General features: G+C 46.5%; 1 protein-coding gene across 1 annotated transcript; it reads left to right on the top strand.

Annotated features, from left to right (window-relative positions):
- The first annotated feature begins 2,568 nt into the window (after positions 1-2,568).
- LOC139833615 (uncharacterized) lies at positions 2,569-4,296 on the top strand. The gene is made up of 3 exons (XM_071823938.1): positions 2,569-2,769; positions 2,847-3,340; positions 4,074-4,296. The coding sequence occupies exons 1-3, from the start codon at positions 2,569-2,571 to the stop codon at positions 4,294-4,296; spliced, it is 918 nt and encodes a 305-aa protein (XP_071680039.1).
- Positions 4,297-20,289: the final 15,993 nt, after the last annotated feature.

Consider the following 20,289-nt stretch of genomic DNA (forward strand, 5'->3'; position numbering starts at 1 on the left):
GCGGCCTGGCCCCACATCGCCCTCGTTCCAGCCGATGCCCCTCCGCCGGCCCGGCTGCTTCTCCCGCCCTCGTCGCGCCACCCCGCCGCTGAACCGCTGGTCCGCCGTCGAGCAACCCCCGGACTCAGGTACGCCTGGGTCGGGTGCTAAGCCGGTGCACCCGCCGGTACCGCCTTGTGCTGTGCGCTGGGACCCCTAACCCGTCTGCCCTGCCGCCGTGAAGGTGCTTCCCAGCTCTGCTCCTCTGGCCAGCCAGGTGCGGGCCGTGCTCTGCCTCGGAGGCAGCCAAGCCGCGGCCGGACAGGCTCGCCTCATCTCTTCCGACCTGTCTTGGGCCGCTCGTCGGCACCTACGCATGGACGGCTCGGACTCCTTGCCCTCTGTGCCAGGACGACGGGCATGCGCGGTTTGACTTCATGGCTGGCGACCACCGTGTCGCCGGGGGCGCCCAACAGCGGATGCGGATGTACATGTTTTCCTTATCCCAAAATCGTCCTGGTTCCGTCCCGCTACTTGGCACCTCCGCCTGCATGTCTCCTCCGCCGCCGCATCGGCCGATGTCCGTCGGGAGCACGGCTGCCTTCGGCTACTTCATGGACCTCTGCACGCGCCGCTGGAGCCCTAGCATCGGCGCTCGGTGGTGCTCAGGTTTGTTTCTCGAAGTTGCTGCTACTGAGGCTGATGCGGTGAGGACTTGCTCCTGCCACGTGCTCAAGCAGACCACGGTGTCGCCCTTGGCGTCACTAACCTCGTTGGAGGCGTGGTTTCAAGGCTCCCAAATTCTGGACTAGACCTGTGTGCCAGTATAGGTGAGGTCCAAGCGAAAGCTCTACGACGATGGCGCCCGTGGGTGTCGCGCCTTCTTGAAGGCGTCGCAAGGGACCTCTGTTTGTCGTCAGGCTCAGTGGCACGGTGCTGCACTTGGGTCCCACATGACTTCAACATCGGTGAACCCTAACCAACATCTTCATCTCCCTTTACCCTGCTGATCGATGCCATATGGTTTCTGTAATGTCCCGCTCTCGGTCTGCTCAGAAAGCTAGATAGGCGACGCTTGAGGTTGTTCAAGTGTTTTGTTGCCCTCCTCCGAGAGTGGATATAATGAACCGGGCGGCATATGCTCCTGGCTTAAGTCAAGATCCTATTGGTCCAGCTGGTTCGGTAGACTCAGGTATTGTTTCCCAACGAGTAAAAGAAAAGCATGTATAAATAACCAGTGGTCCCTCCCCCACGTGGCCCTTTCTCTCACGCGTCCACGCGAGGCCATGTCTCTCGGTGAGATTACATAGTGGCCGCAGACACCTGACAGTTTGACGCAATGCAGTGACTCGGCATTAGAGCATCTCCACTCGTCCCCCGACGAGGCCCCCGAGCGACGTTTTTTTCATCCGGACGGCGAAATTCGGCCCAGTCGCGCCCCCGGTTCCTCGTTTTCGTCCGGATTTGGCCCTTAATCCATCCGGCGAGCCCACGCCACCCCCGGCCCCCCGGGGAGCGCTCGGGGACTCCGGACGAAAGATTTTGGCGCGAAACGGCGTGTGGACCCGCGTAGTCGGCGACTGGAAAACCAAATCCTGTCGATTTTCCCTCCAATTTGCTTGCATATCCCCATTCCCTCCAATTTGCTTGCATATCCCCATTCTCTCCCGCCGAAATCCCCCAATCTCCTCGTCTTCCAGCTCCAGTTCCTGGCGGCGTCTTCTCGTCCACCACCACTCTCTTCCTCGTCTTCTCGTCCACCACAATGCCGCCGAAGGCGCCGGCGAGGAAGATGCGGGCGAAGAAGACGAAGCCGCCGGGCATGTCGAACGCCGAGTGGGCGGCGGACGAGAAACGGCGCGAGGTGGAAACAAGCGCCAGGGCGGAGAGGGTGAAAAGAGCCGCCGCCAAGAGGTCGGCGGAGGCGGCCCAGGACGAACAAGCGAGGCTGATCAGCATGGCCTATAGCGGCGGCATGTTCCCCGGCCAATGGCCGACGCAAGGTACAACAAGTTCCCCGTCTTCCTTCTCGCCTTCGCTGTACTCGCCGTCGCCGACTGCCGTGTTCCAAGAGGGCGCCTACGTCCAACCGTCCAAGCCCACACCGTCGCCGCCCGAGCTTGACGTCGGCGGCGGCGGCCTGTTCGAGGGCACCTCGCCGGCCCTGCGACGAGGGCCGCTCACGTTCGGTGCGATGGCGGCGCCGAACGAAGAGGAGATCCACGAGATGATCACCTCCGGCTCCACCGCCGCCGCTGCGAGCCCGGGGTTCTTCATGACCGCCGCCGCTGCGTGCCCGGGGTTCTTCACGCAAGAGGAGACGAGGGCGACGGCAGCTGTGGCGGCGCGCAACGAGCATCGGGAGGATGTTGCCGACGGAAGCCAAGCCGTCGAAGAAGAAGGCGAGGAAGAAGAAGAGCCAACTGAAGCCGCCGCCAACCTGTCGAAGGGGAAGAAGAAGAGGAAGAAGGACTCGCCGCCTGCCGAACCGCGTATCAAATGGACGCCGAAGGAAGAGGAGTGCCTCGCCGAAGCTTGGATGACCGTGTCCACGAACGGCATAATCGGGGCCAATCGGTCGTTCGACACATGCGGTTTCGAGTGAGGCAGGCGTACGAGGAACGCAAGCTCGTCGATCCCTACTTCAACAAGACGAACATGAACGTGTACCGGGGAGACAAGGCGATGGCCACCCATTGGGGGATCATGCAGACGGCGTGCAGCAAATGGCACGGCGTACAGGAGGAGATCGACAAACGGCCGATCAGCGGCCACGACTTGGAGCAAAGGGTATGCTCCGCCGGCCCTACACCACCGAGGTACATCGTCGTTAGCTGACCCGTATCGCCGTGCTCTTTTTTCCCCAGCTGCGCCGAGCTTTGGACATGTACACGGACGACACCGGCCTGCAGTTCAAGTTCCTCAACGTCTACGCCCGCCTCGAGAAGTGCGAGAAGTGGAAGGAAGTTCGCACGTCCCTCTCGAAAAGCAAGACCGAGCAGTACAACCCCGACGCTCCGCCGGCTTGCGCGGCGGAAGGGCGCCCTGAGCTCGGCCAGAAGAAGCAGAAAGAGCTCAAACGGACGGACAATCCCGCCGACAGGATGCAGGCGTCGATCGACAAGTGCTGGGCCGACTTGAGATCGCACGCCGACGGGAGGAACGACAAGTTCGACGGCAGGTGGCGGGAGATGCTCGCCAACCAAGGCGCCCGGATCGCCCTGCTGAAGACGACGGTGGCGGCGAAGAAGAGGAACACAGACTTGGCGTTCCTCATGGGCGGCGGCGACATGGAACTGATGGACGAGGAGACGAGGAATTGGTACCAGGGCCACCGCAACGACATCCTCCGAGGCACTACGTCGTCTCCGCCGGCTCCTACCTCATCTACCTCACCATCTACCTCGTCGACTGCGGCTGCTTCGACGTCCACTGCCGCTGCTTCATCGTCGCCCGCCGCAGCCGCTTCGGCCACGGCGTGTGAGGAAACTGGTCCGTCGGACACCGCCGTGCCGGCCGGGACTGCCGACGAGCCTGTCTCCGTGTAATTTCCCTCCGATCGCCGATCTGTGGCTGATCCTTTTGCTCCTTTTGCCGATCAACTGGCCGTACTTGTAGCGCGGGACGGCGATTTGTTTGAATTTAAACTCTATCCGCCGAACTCCGGGTGGATGACTGGAAATATGGTACTCCCCACGCCTTAATTTCGTCCAATCCGACGGTAGTTTCGTCCGGATTTGGGCGTGGGGAGCGCCAACGAGTGGGGATGCTCTTACAAACACCAGCAGAGGTTGCCGGCGGCACTGCGGGGCCACCCCGAGGCAGAACGAGGAGCAGCATGTCCTGGAGATAATTAAGGTTCTACCGAGATTTTTGCCGGCGTCGGGCAGTCCGTCGGCGTACAGGTCCGGCCAACCAGGTGATCAAGAAGAAGCAGGCGCCGCTGCGGCACGTCCTGGACCAGGTCCTCTCGTGCGTCCGCAGGGAGAAGCTGATGTTTTGATCCCCCGTCCAAGACGGCCAGCCATGCGTTCGTCGTCGACCAGGCCGTGCTTGTCACCTTCCTGAGCTTGTGCCTTGTGGTACTACGAGAGGATCAGGGACGCGTACGGCACCGGCGGCAGGGTGCACGTGCACCAGCCCAGCCACGAGGGGCGGCAGAAGTGGGGCGACAAGACGCACGGCGGAAGGGCGCTGGGCGAGATGTACGTGCTCATCACCTGCGACGTGCTCGTCACCACCGCTTCTCCACCTCCGGCTACGTCGCGCAGTGGCTCGGCGGGGTACGACCCTGGATCATGCCCGTCACGCCCATAGATGGGCGACGCAGTGCTTCATAGGTGCTGTGGGGACGCCGAAAGATGGTCAACGGCGGCAGCAGGGTGCTGGAGATAGCGTCGTCGTATTGTAGGCGTATCCAGCAGATCAGCGCGGTCGACGGCGGGACGTTGTGCGGTACTACAGTGTCCTAGTGCCTACACAACGCCCAGTCACCGACAGCAGCGACCTCCTCTGCTACGACAACCTAGTTCGCGCTCGTCTACGCGCTCACCGCTCAGCACCGTTGACTCCTGACACATCTCAGCGGCGACGACATGACCGGCGGCTGACACAACACAGCGACGGCGACACCCCGGCTACCGACACAGAGCAGCGGCGGCGACACAATCGGCCGCTGAAACCGCGCAGCAGCCGCGGCACTATTGAAAGCGAGACTAGGCACTATGACACGGGGCGGTGTCCTTGAGTGAGAGGAGAAGCGGCGCACCGCCGCAGTGGCTCTAGATGTTCTTGGTCAGGGAAGGGCGGCGAGCGCACGGACGAGGGTGGCTAGGTCGACGCTGAGAAGCTCGCTGCCGCTGCTTGTTGTGCGCGCGCCGGCGTGGTGCGGGACTGCGGGCGTGCAGCAGAGGCGCTGAGGCGCTGAGGCGGCAGAGTGCGCTGTAGAAATTCCTCACCGCCGTCCCTCGTCACAGTGGGCAGTAATGGAGCAACAATGCTACACTTACAGGATTTTAGTTACGGGATCTGGGTTACGGGATGACGTGCAAACCAGGGATTAACTACTCTTCCTGAAAACACGGGAGGACTGGAGATGTGCACCAGCGGGCTTCCTCCACCTCACCCCGTAAAAAATTCCCGTAACCAAAATCCCGTAAACTAGCATTATTGGTAATGGAGAGCGGCGCACGGAACATCTGGCCGGCGCTGACGGGAGCGGCGCTACCGCGGGGAATCCTTCCCAGCGATTTCTCTCTCTGATTGCATGTGGTAGCATTAATTGCGGGTCCGCACAACGTATACTCGTCCGTATTCTCAATTTTGTATTAAAGTAGGCTTGTTTCTCTGGTAGGTCCACAAACTACACAGACCAATAGGAGGATGACTTCCGCCCCAGTAATGCTACACCTACGGATCAATTCCTACGAAACGGAGGCTACGGGATTACGTGGAGAAAGCCCAGCAAAGTCACGTTCCTATATTCACGGGAGCCAACAAATCTGAACCAATCCGGTGGTTCCAACTCAGTCCGTAGAAGATTTCCGTAACAAATTTTCGTAAGTCTAGCATTTTCGCTTCCGCCCGGAGCAAATGCCCGCCGGTTCAACAAGGCATTTTTCCCCTCCTCCCCCTTTTCTGCCGTAACAATTATCCATCCTGACCGATGTACACCCGCATGGGTGAACAAGTGCTTTGTCTTGTAACGCTCCTTTGAAGCAATATATTCAGGTGGAGAGTCTTTCCCCCGTGAACGTTTCAAAATGGGCTTCCCAATATTGCTCTTCGCCAGGTGCTGCCGTGCAGGCTTGCACACCAGTCTCTGGACATAGCAATGCACTCGTGCATGCCCCCAACGCCGCCTTAGTGAAGTTTGATGTAATTTAAAAAATATTACGGTTTAGGCTGAGTTTGATGTGGAGTCTTGATCGCTTCAGTGGATTAAATGTGTGGAAACTTTGCTAGCTAGCAAAACCACTGTCATGTTTCCAATAGAAATGGAGTTTTGTTTGCAGGAGTACATTCAAAACGATGCAACGTTTTGTGTGTGTTGAGAATCAGTGTGATTCCACCTTTTTCCCATTGCTTTTGACATACCGCGAGAGAAATGCTGCAATTGTACTTCAAACAAATGAAACAAATGTTGAAATGGAGAGTTTTCTGATTCACCCCTATTTTCAATCTGCTAATGACCCTTTTTCTGCGAAACACAGTAACGTGTGACTAGGTTATCCCAAATTTGCTGTTTGAATGCCCTCGTCTCTGCTAAGTTATCTCGGAGTATTCAGTGCTATGTTTGGAGCTTTGACCCCCACGATTGCTTTCATGTTATTTTTATTGGGTTAATAGTTACGCCCCTGGGACAGCTATTATTCATACTGTGAGGTTTTTGTGCTTAGAGGGGCATTTGGTGAAGTTGCGCATTTGATCATGAGGTTGATTAAATTTTACTGTAAAATAAATATTTACACCGATTCAATCCGTAAAATACCATGCCTGACTTTGGCTTGAAGGTAACTTTTTTTTGTTGAAATGAGGAAAAAGATTTGCCTTTTATATTGACATCGAAGGAGCAAACATAATACGGCCGAAGCTAACTAGAAAAAGAAAACATTAAAGGAATTAGTTCATGATCTCCGCTAGATGTTTGGCACCGGCCACGATCTTCTCTCATCCTTTTTCTTTTGCATAAATAAGTGCAATTGCCGTTTTGTTGCTGAAAATTCTTGCATTTCTTACATTCGATAACTCCCAGGGTGACGTCGGTTTTAAGTCCTTGGGGGTAGGTGGACGACGACCTCGTAAGAGCATTCACGTATTGGATAACAGTCACACGTCCCGATCCCAAATCCTGCATCATTGGTGGGCACGGGAGCCACGAGGCCGCCTGCTGCCATATCTGCCTGTTTCAGGTTGGCATAAGTAGGTTGATGGCTTGAAGGTGACAAACAACCAGTGGCATAGGTGCTTCATTGATTTAGCACGAACCCATCAGGCGCATCCAAGCAAGTAAGCAGTTCTAGGACTTTGCTTGGCCTCCCTCCTGCTGAGGAAAAGATGGATGACCTAGATAGAAAAGATGAAAACCTAGAAAACTCAGAGCAAGGGCCTAGGATTTATGGTTTCCTTCTCTTATCTAAGGGATCACCTCATAGTGAGAAATATTGGTGGCTAGCCCAGCGGCTGCCTGGGCCATAACATCCACTAAAAATCTAATAGAGCACAAGCCATAGCTTGGCAGAGGCAAGAGCTAGTCAACACTTTACACTAAATGTTTTGCCCAGGATCTAGGAGTTGGTTAGCTCCTCCACTAAGAGATATATGATAAATTTCTTCATTTTATGCGGTGTCTTCTCTTAGGCACCATGGTATCTTGTTTAATCTGAATAACCCCATAATTTTAGTATGAATATTTTGATGGCTAGAGATAACATTAACAGATGACCGATTGTATAACATGTTTTCTTTTTGTCTTCTCTAAGATGGTTTCTATGAGATGGTTGCCACATAGTGGGCTTTGGTCTGGATTGGAAGTAACCCAGTGGAAGTATGGGAGTATAAGAGCATCTCCAGCCGTGTCCCCGACGAGGCCCCCGGTAGCCATTTTTTTCCCATCCGGACGGCGTTATTCGGCCCAGCCGCGTCCCCGGCTCGTCGTTTTCCCCCGGATTTAGCCTTTCATCCATCCGGAGAGCCCAGACCATCCCCGACTTCCCGAGGCCCGGTCGGGGACTCCGGACGAAACAAAAGCACGCGAAACATCGAGCGGGCCCACGTTGTCGGCGATAGAACTGGCAGTTCCCTCAATTAATTTCATTTTCCCTCCAAAATGCGCCGCATAGAACCATTTTCCCCGCCGGATTTCGGAGGAGCTACCGCCATTCTCCCCCATAGTTGCAGCTCCTCCTCTTCCCTTCCACCACCATGCCGCCGAAGAAGCTCGCCGCCGATGGCGCGCCGAAGGCGAGGAAGCCGCGGGCGCCAAAACAAAGGCCACCGGGCATGGCGAACGTGGAGTGGGCGGCGGATGTGGAGCGGCGGCGGAACGAAATTCGCGGCAGGGCGGAGAGGGAGAAGAAGTGTAACGCGAAGAGGGTGGCGGCGGCGGAGGAACAGGCGAGGCTGATCTCCATTAACTTCGGCCAGCCGCACGTCGGCCAATTCCCTGGGCCATGGCCGACCCAAGGTATGATTGGCTCTCCTTCCACCTTCTCGCCGGCGTCACCAGCCACGTCCATGTTCCAGGACACCTACGCCGCCGGCATGGCGGGGTTTACACCGTCACCGCCGGCATACGGCGGTGCGATGTACGAGGGCATCTCGCCTACACTGCGACATGGGCCGCTCTCCTACTCCAACCCCGGGATGCCGCAACTGAATGAGCCTGTGATGCACGAGATGGTCACGTCGGGCTCCTTGGCCGCCGTGTCGAGCCCGGGATTCTTCACACGATAGGAGGCAAGGGCGACGGAAGCCATCGCGTCGCGGGGCGGCGTGAACCTCGACCAGGATGATCAGAACGACCGTACGCAAGACGTCGACGAAGAAGATGTAATATCCCAGGATTTGGGGTTACAAAAAATAGAGGAAACAGATGTGTGCATTGCATTCATGCATAGAAAATCTGGGGAATTTTCGCGTTTTAAAGTAAAACAGTCACAGTAACTGAAGTTTCACTTGACCTTGGTGGAATTAAAGTAGCTCATCAAGTCAAGCGCTATAAACCTCAATGTGACTTTGATAAAACCTTATTTTGGGTAGAGATGATTTGATGTAAGGGGTTAGATCAAATGAGATTAAAAATAAACACAACAACACCTTAATCAATGATCAATTGCTTGATCTCATAAAAGATCATATTATGGTAATCCTTGCTATAGCATATGAACATCTATTCAATTACAAATCAATAAAGAATAATTGGAGAAACTATTCCTAACTTATCTTTTCCATGTCTTAAAACTAATCTATGATCCTACCATGAACCCATGGTAATCATTCCACTTCAAACTTGGAAACATGACAATGAGATCAACCCTAAAAGTATATATTCCTCTCTATTCAAAATTATTTTACATCAAGCCTAGAGGGATGAGAGTTCTAAAATAATTATTAGAGAAGCAATAACAAACCTTGAGCTAAACCTTGGAAATACATCCAAGTATTCAAATCATCATCTTTAAGAGGAACCCTAGGATATTATTCAAGACATTTCCTAAAGAGAGAACCCATTCATGTTAACCATAGATATTGGTGACCACATCATTATCTTTGGAGAATAACTTTAGATTAGTATTAAAGTCCTTCCCCAAATGAGAGAGAGACCACTCATACCAATCTTAGCTTTACCTATTTAAGAATTAAGGACAACCATTGAACTAAAGTATTAAGAGATTAACCATATCATCTTGGAGTGGTGAGACAACCTAATTTCTCATGGAATAAGATTATATCCATGGATTGATAAGGAAAGGAGGATATTAATCCAACCAAGATAGCCAAGTGGAGTCCTAGCCTAGATACCTAAGGAAATATTAAGTACACCATAAACTCTAGAATAAACCATTCCTTTATAAGAGAGCCCAAGCTATGGTGTTACACTCAAGTAGTTGAGGCAACACTTGAATGTGAGGGAGAGAACTATCCATATACCAGATGATTATATCATCATTTATTAAGTAGAACCCTAACAGAATATCTCAGGCATTCTCCTGGGATATAAACTTTAGAGGCAACCATAGTAGGCCCATCCTAGAAAGTGAAATAGAAGTACTATACCCTAGTTGATCAAGACAATGCTTGATCATAGAAGTGAGAAACTCATTTCATGAGAGATACCTTAGGAAGCCAAACCTTGATCATTATAAATTGAGTAATGATCATAAACCCTAAGAACTTGAGGTAAGGATATTAAGAACAAGTGGATCATGCTTAATCCATGATCATGCTCCTGAGGTATGTGAGGATAAGTTAATTCCTAATAGGATTAGTAGATGTTATTCACCACATGAAATCATAGGGAGGTAACTAGTAAGCAACCATAGTCTTATATCCTAACCTTAACTTGTGAATCACTTGGGATCATAAGTAGAATCCTACGACATTTACATTCCACTTATTCCTTAATTAAAGAATCTAAGAAAACCTTAGAGTCAAATCTATACCTTATATGGTGAGAAACCATTCATCCATATAACCAAAGTTAACTATAAAAAGAACCCTAATCACTTTAGTTACTTTAGTGATAAATTAAGAATGATAAACCCATGTATGGTGATTAATCACTTATCCTTATCACCAAGACCAAACCATGATGAGAGAAATACCTACTCTAAGTATTTCAAGGTGTTATTAAAATGTAGTACTAGTATTAACCTTGAAATGGGGTTATAATACAACCTTATAATATCCTAATGAATAAGTGATCACATAAAATATGATGCAAGTGATCAAATTCTCAAATAAGAATCAAGTCCTAATAATAACCTCTAAAATACTTGGAATAGAAATTATCAACTCTAATAATTCAAAAGAGATTGGAATTCTTGAGAGAAAAATGAATTTCAAAGAACCCTATATTCATGCTTAATTGATATTTTGAATAAGCCCAAAAGTATGCAATATACTCAAAAATAAAATGCTTGTTCCAAATATAAAGAATGATGCAATAATCATTACTCTACAACTTAATGAAGTTAAAACAATCAGAAACCTGCAAATAAAATTTGAATTCAAAACAGTATATAAATTAACCAAATGAAAAATAGAAAATGGAAAACAGAGATAAAAGAAAAAGAAGAAATAGGCTTACCTGGACCTCACCTGGCAGCAGCAGCCCAACAGGAGCCAACCAACGCGGCCCAAGCCACCACCCAGGAGCAGCCCACGTACCTCTTCGTCCAAATATCGAGGGGAGGTCATCCTCATCCTCTCCTCACGCATGGAGGGCAGCACGATGCCGTGATGATCTTCCCCCTCTCGCTGGCAGTTTCTCCTCACTCCAAATTCGTGACAAGGATCGTGTTCCAGCGCAGTATAAATACCCCACGACGAACCCTGGCTCGTTTTGTTCCTCTTTTGCTCCAATTTTTCCCCACACCGAAACCCTGGCCGCACCAGCCATCTTCGTCGCCGCCGTTTGGAGTCACCCCGAGCACCACCGTGAAGCTCTGGAGCTCCGCCTCGTCCCCAGCAACCTCCTCGTCGACGCACGCTTGCCGGGGAGCCCCGAGACCATCGAATCGCAACATCAATACCTCGCCGGTGACCACCAGTCGTCGCCGTTCACCGTCGACTGAGGCCTCCCCAAGCCTCGCCGACCACACCAACACGCTCCTGGTGAGCTCGTGGTCCTCCCAGTACCCCCGTCTCTCTCAATTATACCCTGCATCGCCTCCGTTGTCGCTGGTCCGTGCGCGCCGCCGCAGCACGTCACCGCCGATCACGCTCCGGTGGCAATTAGGGAGCGGCGCTGCCACCATTAGGTTCCCCACCGTGCCGCGGTTCAATTAGGCGTAGTCGCTCGTCCTGGGGAGCAGCCTAGCCCCGGCGCCGTCACCGGCAACCCGCCGGCAGAGAGTTCCCCTGGCCACGCTGGCTATTTTGACTAGTCCACGCCGCGTGGCAGCTGACGTGGTCTGATGTCTACGCACGCTTCTATTCCTGTAGACAGTGTTGGGCAGCAGCAGAGGTTTGTAGAACAGCAGCAAGTTTTCCCTTAAGTGGATCACCCAAGGTTTATCGAACTCAGGGAGGAAGAGGTCAAAGATATCCCTCTCAAGCAACCCTGCAATCACGATACAAGAAGTCTCTTGTGTCCCCAACACACCTAATACACTTGTCAGATGTATAGGTGCACTAGTTCGGCGAAGAGATAGTGAAATACAAGTAATATGGATGAATATGAGTGGTAATAGCAATCTGAAATAAATATGGCAGCGAGTAAATATGCAGTAGAACAGTAAATAAACGGTGTTTCGATGCTTAGAAACAAGGCCTAGGGATCATACTTTCACTAGTGGACACTGTCAACATTGATCACATAATAAAACCACTCTAAACTCTCTTGTTGGATGACAAACACCATTAATTGTGTAGGGCTACAAGAGCTCCCTCAAGCAGGAGTTAACAAGCTCCACAACATTCGGAGTTCATATTTAAGTAACCTTTAGAGTGCATGATAGACCATTGCAATTTAGACCGAGTACTAACATAGCATGCACACTGTCACCATCAGGCTATGAAAGGGGGAATAGATCGCATCAATACCATCATAGTAATAGTTAACTCCATAATCTACAAGAGATTACAATCATAACCTAGGCCAAGTACTATATGATGCACATAGATTAATAGTGATAAAAAGCTCATCATGGAGGAGGAATAGAGTACTTTAATAACATCACTAGAGTAGCACATAAATTAATAGTGATAAAAAGCTCATCATATGAATCTCAATGATGTAAGGCAGCTCATGAGATCATTGTATTGAAGTACATGGGAGAGAGATTAACCACATAGCTACCGGTACAGCCCTTAGCCTCGAGGAAGAACTACTCCCTCCTCATCATAGGAGACAACAACGGCGATGAAGATGGCGGTGGTGTCGATGGAGATGCCTTCCGGGGGCAATTCCCCGTCCCGGCGGCGTGCCGGAACACAGACTTCTGTCCCCCGAATCTTGGCTTCGCGATGGCGACGGCTCTGGAACTTTTCTCATACCGTGGCTTATTCGTATTGAATTTTTAGGTCACGAAGGCTTAAATAGGTGAAGAGGCGGAGTCGGAAGGGTTCTGGTGGAGCCACACCATAGGGGGGCGCGCCCCCCTCTGGCCGCGCCGCCATACTTTGTGGGGGCTCTGGGCCTCCCCTCTGGTCCTTCTTCGGTGTTCTGGAAGCTTCGTGGAAATATAAGATCGTGGGCCTTGATTTCGTCCAATTCCGAGAATATTTCCTGTGTAAGATTTCTGAAACAAAAAACAGCAGAAAACAAGAACTGACACTTTGGCATCTCGTCAATAGGTTAGTTCCGAAAAATGCATCAAAATGATATAAAGTGTGAACAAAACATGTAGGTATTGTCATATAACAAGCATGGAACATAAGAAATTATAGATACGTTGGAGACATATCATGGTCTAAGGCCCACTAGTCAGTGACTATATGGGTAGTTTAACCGGGTAGCTCTAGCATCTCTTAGTTAAACTTAATTCCAGAAAATGCTTGCAACTTTGCCAAAATGTAGAAAATTCAATATAGCTCAGAAAAATATAAATGAGACATCAAAATTCTTAGAAAAAAAACTCTATCCAATAAAAATATAATATGAAAATTTTATTTTTAATAAAAATTTAATTGTTTTAAACTTAATAAATAAGCCTTTTCTTTTATTCTTAATTGAATGAAAATTCAATAATTAGAAAACTTTCCAAAATAAATAAAAACCAGTAAATAAATAAAGAAAACATTATAACTCATTTTCTTTATTTGTTATTTTTGTTAAATCCTTATTAGAGAGATTTAAACCCTGATTAATAATTACCCTAAATATTAAAATATTTAAAAATAGAAAAATGCCAAATCCAATATTAATTTTATTTCAAAATTATTAATAACTTTAACTTTGCGAACAAGTTATTAATTCAAGAATTTTAGGGTAATTAGAAAACCCTAGTTCCATAAGGGAGAAAACTAGAAACCTATCATTTCATGAGAAACCCTAAAACCCTAACTCTATTAGGAACCCTAGCTCCACTATTTTATGTGTGAACCCTAAATGGTTTCCTAAACCTAAACCCTAGGTTATACCATGTGATCATCCTACTTTCTTTTAAATCATAGAACCATATAGAACCTAGATACTTGTCATGTCCACATAAAATGTAGAATACCTATCCCTAATATATGGGTATCCCATGTGTTCATCTTCATCAGACCTAGATAATCAAGTGGGGTCAACCAAGTGTAAACCCTTGATCCTATTACCAAAGCCATCATCCTTATTTATCCCTATTTAGCATCACACCATTGTGATGAACTCTATATAGCAACCATGCTTAATATTTGGCATCAATTGCCATACACCCTAAACCCTAATAGTGTAACATGATTATAAACCACCTTATTTAGGAACCAATTATTCTTTACTTGATGAATTCAAAAGTAAAACCTAGACAACCTCAACCTTAATTGTAATATTTCTTATTACTTAAGAAGTATGTTCTTAAAAAGTTATTCTTTTGAAGAAAATAAGGAATCATCATCAATCCTGCCTAATAGGACCTATAGCCAATAACCAGCTATCACCAGCAAGACATACCAACCTTGATAGCAACTATTTATAATAAATTGCTCAAGATGCTTAGGCTTAACTTAACCTTACAAGCTCTTGGTGTGGATGAATCCAACTAGGTTGTGATCCATCTAATACTTACTCCAGAATCTAGATGAAACCATAATAAACCATATAACTCCACAACTCTAATTATCATACTTGTTCTTTATTAAAGAACATGATATTCAAAAGTTATTCTTTTGAAGTATATGATAATTAATCATTAACCATGCCATATAGTGCTAAAACCAACCACTATTCATTACATGTTAGGATTATACTAAATTTTATTGTTGTGTGCTATTAGTGTTAGTGTTATGATATATTGCAGCACCTGTTTATTAGTTAACAGTAAGATGGAACTAACTAGAAGCCTCCACAGAGATTTGAGGGTCCAAACCGTCTGATCTCATATATGCACGGCTGAGATCTTCCCACCTTACCGAATCGTCGCTGGAAGACGTTTAGGCCGTAAATTTCCATCAACTTGGCTTGTCCTGCTGTCCAACATTATCTGGGCTGCTTCTCCAGAGGTTGAATTGGGCGTTCTCTGATTAATCGGGCCGAAAACACAACCCGGTGGGCCAATAGATGTCTGCTTTAGGCTCGTTCACTTTTTTTACTTCACCATTCCGTCTCCAAACCTCCCGTTCCCATCCTCTTCTATAACGCCGACATGACGCATCTGCTTCCCACGCTCGCCGCAGACGTTCAGAGTAGGCCACTGGGCATGCTTCCGCCCTTCAGCGGCATGCACGCAGCCTCCATCCAGGGAAGGAGCGCCCGATCGCCGGATCGACGGATCGCCCTGCTTCTCCAATGGGGGCGATGAGTGGTGCAAAACCGTGGTTCCCAGCCATTGGTTTGCCTTCTTCCAATTTGGCCTGAATATGCGAAGTCTTCCACATGAACTGTTTTGCTATCCATCTTACTTATTTAGGGATTATTTATAGGGTTTATTCTTAATATTTAATTGGCGAAGGAAGCACTGATCCATGCCACGATTCCAATCCGGAAACTAGCAAATTATACAATTGATCTTCTCCTCGTGCTCTAAATTATTCGTTTGGGAGATGATTTAATTTGTGGTGGGATGTGTCGCAGGTGTGACTAGGAAATTCAAAGGATATGGATTCGTCATATTATCTTTACAAAATGAAGGAGCTGCAGGTCTACAACACTGGAGAAGATGAACCAGGAGGTAAAGTATGCTGCATCAGTTGATTGTATTTGTAGATAGAGTTTTTGCAGGATAATATGCAGCATCCAGTGCTATTGTTTTACGCCAATGAAACTTTGGCATATGCTTATTTTAGTTGCTTGATGGAAAGAACATATGATGCGCTGTTCAAACAATAGATAATCTGATGCTGCTCCTAATTTAACTGATCTGTTGTTACTGTTAGGATAAATATGCAAAAAACAAATGACCTGCTACTTCTGTTAAGAAAATGTTCTTATTCGGTATGATTTCATCTATTCCGAGTCTTTGGTGTGAAATGGAGACTTGGATACATAGCCTACATAGGTCATAGCGTTACACGGCTGGCATCTCTATTGAGGATGCATTCAACCACTAACCTATAATCTACGTTTTCAGATGTCATTGTACATTCAATTTACCCATTTTTCCTGCCAAAAAGTCTACTGTTTTTTGTGATAACTAAGTTACAGTATTCGGTTGCACATATTCCTTCGTGATATGAGCTAATTTCATTTGAGGCTATGCATGCTAGCTAGAATCTTTTCATGTCAATCTGATTCAGTGGTTGAAAACTAGAAGATCAGGCTAACTTACCTGGACGTATGTAGTAGTAATGTGTGATGTTGCTTGCAACTGTCGTATTCTATAAGCAAATGATTTTCTATTTATATCGCCATATTGTCTCTATATATGTACTAGCTTGAGAATGCATATAGCCATATAGAGGTTTTGTGGTGCTAGACGTGTATAACAGTAGCGGTAGTTTTCCGCCACTTTCATAAAATCTTTAGCAACTACAAATTAATTTTATCAACTTTAGAAGCTATAGAAAATAACAAACCAGTTATATAATATGCTATTAGTTTTTTTTTATCAAGATATGATGTCTACTTACATAGTACAATTTTCTATAATGTTGGATATTTTGAGGCGCTCTTCCTTTTCATGTTTAGGTCTCATGTGGGCTATCCATTTCATCAACATTCCCCTTGCTTTTTTTATGTTGATACTACAACTGCATATTCTTCATTTTTAGTACTAAAACGGCCTCAACTGTTCATACTAAATTTAGATGATTATATAAAGGATGCTCATAGTTAACTGGTTGACAGGTATATGCTGCATGCTGCCAAAACTCTAGCTAATCATGAGGCTAGCATGTAACAAAGTTTTCTTACTTCGGCATCTGATCTTCGTACCATAGGGTCATCAATCGATAGGAGCGGTTTCATTTTTAAATTATACATTCAATGTACTGATGTTCAGATTTTAATTCAGTATTCTGTATCATTTGTCTACTCCACATCATACCTTATAGTTGGCTCTCATGGGCATCAACATGTTTTTAGTAATATGCTTGAAGATCTGTAATCTCGGTCAACCTAATCCGCACAAAGATGATGTTTAATTGTTGTTTCAACCCCCCTCCCCCACCCCTCGGTTTTCTATAGGAGTATTCTGAATATTTTGTAGTCCGTGCAACAAAGCGAGGCACTGTAATTCATTATTTTCCCATATATTTGTGTTGTTAGTTTTCTCTTAAATATTTCCACTCTACTTTTCTTCAGACTTCAGAAGGGCGGGCGTGGCAAAGCGCGCCTTATGGTCTAGTGATACCATGTAACCACACCTGAATAAGAACCTTGTATGAGAATCATTCTAAAAGTGCAACACACCCGAAACTAATTATTACAACTCACTAATCCTAAATCATCGGGGTTAGGTCACGTTTAGAACGATTGCATCTCATACTTATGCATTATTGCATCCTTGCCAATCTTTTAAACATCGTCCTTACCGGACGATGATGCTATTTCAGAATTTGGAGTTATTGCGTATCGAAGACCTTGCCTACATAATCTTGCAGTCAAGAAAGGCAAGTTCATCACTTGCTCATGTCATTTGAGTATTTTTACCAAATTACTTGCAAAGTACTATGTTTACCACTACTGCATAAAAAGCAAAACCACTATTTTCATAACTATGAATATGGCTATGTGGTGGTCAATGGAACCATGGTATGTGTTGATATGGTGGAGGTTCCATTGCAAGGGTTTATATCCATCTAGGATTAAACAACAAATGTCGTCCAGTGATTCTTGTGCCGTAATACCCGTGTTAACCATAAGATCTGGAGTGGGACGGAATAGTCAATCGTATTTCCACCTCTTGTACATCAACGGATGCGCTTACCGTAGACACTTGTATCCCGAGGGACAAGCGGTGGGGTGGGGAACCCATTCTAAGTCCCCAGGGTAATGCGGTCTATGATGGATTGTAAGGTGTCCGGAATGGTCTATCTATGGATGATAGGGCAGGGCATATAAAAATTGTTCGGAACGGTCTACCTTATTGGTATAGGGGAGAACAAATGCCTGGGTCGGTCTCTCCATAGATATAGGGGAAGACAATCTTACAAAAGGGTGGGTGTGCGAGGTAGCGGAGGAATATGATTGGTATGACCTTATACCGGGCCTCACACCAAAAGAAGTGTGGACGAGAACATGACTCGGTTGGCACCAAGGTTAAGATCTCTTATGGGTAAAGCAACACACCTCTGCAGAGCGTAATGAATCGTGACCTGTCACTCCCTGTTCCGGGTTTGGAACTGCGAACGCTGCCGGAAAGGAACTCCATGAAGTTCTAGTAAACCGGTGAAGGCTGACGGACATAGTTCTTCTGAATAAAAGCAACCTTTTGAAGAAATGGTTATGAAAACCTGCATTGGTATTAGACTTTCTGGTCTAATGCTGTTGCTAGTGCATTAAACACCTCTTTCCTATAATGAACTTGTTGAGTACGCTCGTACTCATCCCACTCTTAAATCCCCTGCTTAGATATGGAGGCCACGATGGAGGATCTATAGTCCAACTCGAAGACCGAGGAGTCAAAAACTACTTCAAGGGACAGGAACCTATCAGAAGAGTCAAACACCACATCCAACAAGTATAAAACTTAGCTTAGCAATAGAAAGGAACTAGTTTCCTAAACCTAGCTCCTATTTAGCTAGAATCTTTTCATACCCTCTATAGCTAGTTAAATACTCTACAAATAGAGTTCGTGATAAGACTAGACTATGAGTCGTTCTTCTGGAGTTTATTTGCAGTTTTACCTCATTGTAAAGTAGGAGGTTGTGATGATCTTATGTAACAGAGTCAATGTTGTAATTCTATAGACATGCCTCGGACTCGCATATGTTTCTGTTGTACCACTCTGAGCGATATAATACTAGTGGAACGGTGTTTCATTGGTGTTATATCAGACTTGCAGACTACACCATGCAGTGGTATGCCGGGTCACCACAGTTGGTATCAGAGCAAATGCTTTGACCCTAGGATTAAAACCCTTTAAAAGGAGACCTATAGGATTGGTAGTGTCTATAGGAAGTTGTCTTAGTTAAACCAAAATCTTCCCATGACTTGAGATGGATAATCACTTGAGAATAATCCTAACACACTTGAGTCAACCTTCTTACCTATCTTTCTTAAGTAAAGTTAGCTAATCCCAAACATATAGCACACCATTAAGTCCTTAAAACAATAGATGAGTGGATCACAGATGGTATACAATACATGGTTGTCCAAAGAGAGGATACAACCATAAGGAAGATATCCTATTGGAAGATGTGTACCAACATCTGTTAGAATTAAGTAAGAGTTATTCAGACCTGTAATAGGAACGATATCATGTGATAAAGATAAGTATATAAGGAAGATATCCTACTAGAAGGTGTATACGAAGACAAGTAATTGGTAATTCAAATTCATCGAAACTTGTGAAACAGTTGATAGTAAGTGATAACTATGTGTTATATGAGGTAGTATAGACCATGATGAGTCAATCATGGGAGGTAAGGAAGAGTGATAGGAATAGAATATGTCTACCTACATGATAGAGATAGTAATCATCTATGATTCACCTGAGAATCATTACGTGATGGATTAGAACATCATAAATATTAGGAGGAGAACAATAAGAAGCCAGTTGTTCAACAATAGTGCAAGAATTGTGTTCCAAAACCATGGGAAGTGTGCCAAGCACATCATGACCATAGGTTTATGGTAGAAACACTTGGAAGTATTGGAGCTATATTCCAATAGTTATGTGTTTAGATTAGCTATGTTAGAATCTAGAAATATTATGTGAGGTAGTCCTCAACAAAATAGAAGTTAAGTTAATACTTCCAAAGGAAATTAGGTTAACCTTAACTATCCTAGACCACTTTGTTTCAAGTTTATCTCATTGCAAATGTGCAATTAAGGTAAAGGTTGAGACAAATAATAGACATCCATATATAAGTGCTAAGTATCACGATATAAACCTATCTTATGTGGTGTCATATACTACACGTCTCAGCCTGATGTTTAGAGATGTCTTACTCAACAATGATATTCAGGCTTATGATGGTGTGTATTATATGCACAAAGCTAAATCTTCTTGGATTTTATTGGATTTTCATTGTTTGACTAGATCCATACATGAAGTCTGACTTTGATATGCAAGTGCATGTTGCAATATCAAGTTCTTACTTGATACTATAGATCTAGAGGGTAATGGTAAACGTGTGAGGAAGTGACGAATTCTGAAGATCTTGAAGACAAGATGAAGGTACATCACACAAAGGAAAGTAAAGTTGTGGGAAGTAACCATAATACTCTGAACGAAGTACCAATCAAAACTCATGCTTCACCTCAATAGAGGAGTACTTTAGTAAGGAGGAAGCATGAAGGTGAGAAATCTGGTGATTATGGTAAAGCTGAAGCAGAACCATTAT

This window comes from Lolium perenne, chromosome 7, assembly GCF_019359855.2.
Source record: "Lolium perenne isolate Kyuss_39 chromosome 7, Kyuss_2.0, whole genome shotgun sequence".
NCBI classification, from domain to species: domain Eukaryota; kingdom Viridiplantae; phylum Streptophyta; class Magnoliopsida; order Poales; family Poaceae; genus Lolium; species Lolium perenne.